The following is a 4,039-nucleotide window of genomic DNA, read 5'->3' as shown; positions in this document are numbered from 1 at the left end:
AAGAGTGAGAAATGAAAACTATTAATTAAGAGATAGTCTACTTACTCATTAAATACAATTACAGTCTATGTTTATTGCATATGGATCTACGTTAATTTTATAAACGATACTATAATTAAGCTATTAGTATAAGGTTATCTATTATAGTGACATATATAACTGTTATAAATTAATAATAGTTATCTATAGTGTTAGTCAAATCTCATACACCGGCATGGCGGAAAACGTTTACATTATCTGCCGATACCATGCAGTGGGTGCAGTAATTATTGTGTGTAAGCACGGTGCAAACCGGAAGCGAGATATATACTCCAGCTCATGGCAGTTTCAGATACTCGGCGATACCGTGCTGCCCTGGAACTTTGAAAACTTTGGTTCAACAAATTAACAATACAAATTTATCTCAAACTAGTTAATCAGTGATCGAACATCACGTACTCTGTTATTGAAAAGACGAAGCTGGTAACAAACTTTTGGCCAACTTTTTGGGCATTTTCTCGGAAACCAGCGCAGCGCAGGTTTTGACTTGGATAAACATCCGATCGAAGTTGAATTAAAATTCTGACCAAAGACTTGGAAGTGTTGAAGACTATTCAAGCAATAAGCAAGAATTCCAAGTTTGTGACCATGTGAACAAAGAAGACCAATGTACACATAATCCATGACAAAACAAAACCGTGCCGCTGACCAAGAACAAGAACACCTCTCTCTCTCTCTCTCTCTCTCTCTCTCTCTCTCTCTCTCTCTCTCTCTCTCTCTCTCTCTCCACTAGCCCTGATGCACAATGGAGCGGCTAAACTAGCGTTGTTGTCAGGACAATTGGTCCAATTAATCGGTTCGCTTGACTTATTAACCGGCTGCTAGCTCAATTATTGCCATACCACGATGCACGCATGCATGCGTCCATATAAGCTGGTCAACGCGGCAGGCTCCGAAGTCTGAGGCTCGCGCGGTTCGTCGTCGCCGTGCGGCCCCCACTGACCGCGAAAAGGAATTAAGTGTGCGTTGCGATTAATTCTGCTGGCAGACGGGCACACCGCACACGGGCGTACATGCCACTGCACGCACGTTATTCAAACCCCGGTACGCCGGTGCAATGCTGAAGTTGGTATGATCGGCGCCGTCCGCCCGTCCCGGCGACTTTTCAAATGAACGCGCGAAGCCAAGTCACCGCACGTAACCGACATGCAACTTCCTCTCGCAGACTCGCTCAACGCATTCTCCCTATATAGATATGTATGCATGACCCCTTCCGTAGCTAGTAGCTTGCACTGGGCAAATCCTGACAGAGTCACGTACAGAGATTAGTTACTTCGAAGCCATATACACACTTGCTACAAGAAGGAGCTAGAAGAGGGGAGAAGGGGAGAGAGGCATTTGAAGCGAAGACCAAGCCCCAAGGGACCGATCATGGTCATGAGGAGGACAGGGCTCGCTCTGCCGGTGGTGGTGGCGGTGCTGCTGCTCTCGGCCGTGCTCGGCGCGGCGCGGCCGTTGGCGGGCGGCGGGTGGGCGATCCCGGGAAGTAGCAGGGGAGAGCCGCTGCCGGACGGCGGCATCTCCATCATCGAGGCGATCCGGCAGCTGTACCTGCAGCAGCTAGGAGGGCCGGGGGCGTCGTGTCAGACGAACAGCCCCAACAACGGGTGCCCGCCGTAAGATCAGGGCGGACGACGCATCCAAGCCGTACGTGCGTCCGATCGTTCTATTCCGAGCTTTGCGCGTGGAGGATCTCCACCGATCGACCGACGGACGGATCAAAAGGATGCATGGGATCTGGGATCCAATGGCCGTTAACCTGGCTCTGTGTTGGACCTCAAGGTTTTTTTTCCCTTGGTGATCGATAGTCGGATTTGTTGACTGATTGGTTTCTTGGTAATTTTTGCCCATGCACGTGCGTATGGTGGGCGGCAATTTGTGTATAGGCACAACATGTGTGTTTGAATACAGAAATAGAAACGTACACGTTCGGTTTCTTTTTAAAATTGATAACGTGAAAGGATTTTACTAGGGGGACTCGTGCCAGACGAACAGCCCTAACAACAGGTGCCCGCCGTAGGATCGGGGCCGATGCCGCATCCTGGCCGTGCGCCCGCGTCCCGTGCTTCTGATGTTCTGATATCGTTTCATGCCGAACTGGGCGTGGAGGCCATCTCGTGTTCGATCGACGGACAAGGATGCATGGGCTCTCGATCCATCGGTCGCCGTTAGTCGCGACGTAAGACGTGTCAACCTTTTTTCTGGTCGGTGGTGATCGAAGGATGGATTCGCTGATCGATTGATGAGTTTCTTGGTGTTTTCTTTGTTGCCCACGCACGTGTGGTGTACGGACTCACGTAGCACCCAAACGTGCTTTAAGTTTTAACTATTAAACATATCCACACAACTACAGGTACTATTTGTCTTAGGATTTAACTATTGAACACAACTATATGTGTTAAGTACCTGTACGATGTCTAGAACTTAAAACCCAGTTATGCAAGTTCCACCATAAGTATCCTAACCAACTGAGCTATTCCCAGTTCACATTAAAAACTTGTCTCTATATCAAGAAAATGCTTCTTCACCACATAAAAACAATCCAAGGAAATGAAAATTTTACCATAGAACAGCCATATAGAGTTTTTGGTAATATTTTTAGTTAGTCAATGGTTGAAGCAATGGAAAGAGGACAAAGATATCAACATATGAGGAGGGTTGGACGGAGATGGATAGGCGGTGGCATTGTGGGAGTAGTAGGACCACATAATGGTGATGTCTGCCCCCATCTCTGGTGTCCGCGTCTGCTCTCGCCTCGCCTCTAATCTCTTGATGACGCTAAGAAGAGGAGGACGATAGCGATGTCACTAGGCAATGGTGGTCAACAAGACTAGGAGGATGAGGGTGGGTGGGGACGAGAAGATGAGCAAATGAGGGAGACATATGCCTCCGATGGATTGGCTGCAGTGGCAGGTGGTGGGGTAGTCGTGACAGGTGGGACAACATGAGGAGGGGATGGGAGATGGTGGAGGCTTAAGATGAGTGGGGAAAGCTGAGATGTCGCCCCTTCGCTTATGCGCGTGGTCGGTAGGAAGCCACTGTCTCTAAGGCCTCCACGGGCAGCTCCCGATCGAGCATCTCTGCTCCGCTATAGCGATGCTGGCTCGGAGCAGATCACCATCGCCCCGCTTCTGCTCCCTCACATGATGGCCGCCACAACCTTGCCGACCCCTGTGCACGTCGTCCCTCACTCATAGCCGCTACTCCTCTTGTCGTGTGCATGGCTAGCAGGAGCCCACCCACCGTCACACATTGGCTGCTGAAGGACGGGGCAGCTGAGGCACCTCGGCGGCCACCTCCGACCATGTCATTGGCTTACTAGGCCCCGGTGGAACCGTGCCAACATGCGTGCCATGCTAGCTGAGCCGCCATCTCGCCCCACGCCACCATCGCCACGCTGTCCTCCTCCGTCTCATGCTATTTCCCTATTGCGCGCTAGCCTGCCATTGACATGCCACCTTGCCCATACCACCTCACACGATTCCGCCTGTGGTAGCTTCCGACTAGCCATGCATGGAAGCGGAAGAGCGTCACCTACCTAGCTTCTGCTCCACATGGAAGCTACCACTGTAGTTCCATCCCACACATGCTCCAGCCCGCATGTCACAGCTCCTCCCATCGCTTGCATGGACCGCACAACGCCACACCTTCAAGAGTCATGCCTATCGCTCCCTGCGCGGCCATCCTCGACCAGTCCTTTCGCCCTCCTCCAAGGCATCATTGTCTACCCTGCCTCTCACCTACTCCCAGTGACACACTCCTCCAAGCCACTGCCCCCTCATCCCGTGGCCGGTTTCTAGTCCCCTCCCCTCCCTATGCACTGTCGGACTCCGATGTTAGTCCCTACCTGCATCACACTGCTCCTCCCACCATCGTGTTATTTGCCCCTTCCATGTCGCCTACCCTTGCCACATCTTCTCGTGCCACCCCCGCTGGATTTTGTGCCATGCGTCATCGGGAGACCCCCTTCATCCACTCGTCTCCCTTGCCCCCCCCCCCT

General features: G+C 51.6%; 1 protein-coding gene across 1 annotated transcript; it reads left to right on the top strand.

Moving 5' to 3' along the window:
• Nucleotides 1-1,271: 1,271 nt before the first annotated feature.
• Nucleotides 1,272-1,985, top strand: LOC133925842 (uncharacterized). The gene has a single exon (XM_062371592.1). It carries the CDS (start codon nt 1,411-1,413, stop codon nt 1,657-1,659), a length of 249 nt encoding a protein of 82 aa, XP_062227576.1. The 5' UTR covers nt 1,272-1,410; the 3' UTR covers nt 1,660-1,985.
• The last annotated feature ends 2,054 nt before the right edge of the window (nt 1,986-4,039 follow it).

Source organism: Phragmites australis, chromosome 8 (assembly GCF_958298935.1).
Source record: "Phragmites australis chromosome 8, lpPhrAust1.1, whole genome shotgun sequence".
Lineage (NCBI taxonomy): Eukaryota > Viridiplantae > Streptophyta > Magnoliopsida > Poales > Poaceae > Phragmites > Phragmites australis.
The sequence above is the reverse complement of the archived record's forward strand: the minus strand, read 5'-3'. Positions and strand labels throughout refer to the sequence as shown.

Bases quoted from the DNA above. Each gene is read 5' to 3' on its own strand.
- LOC133925842 (XM_062371592.1), top strand. From the start codon at position 1,411: ATGGTCATGAGGAGGACAGGGCTCGCTCTGCCGGTGGTGGTGGCGGTG.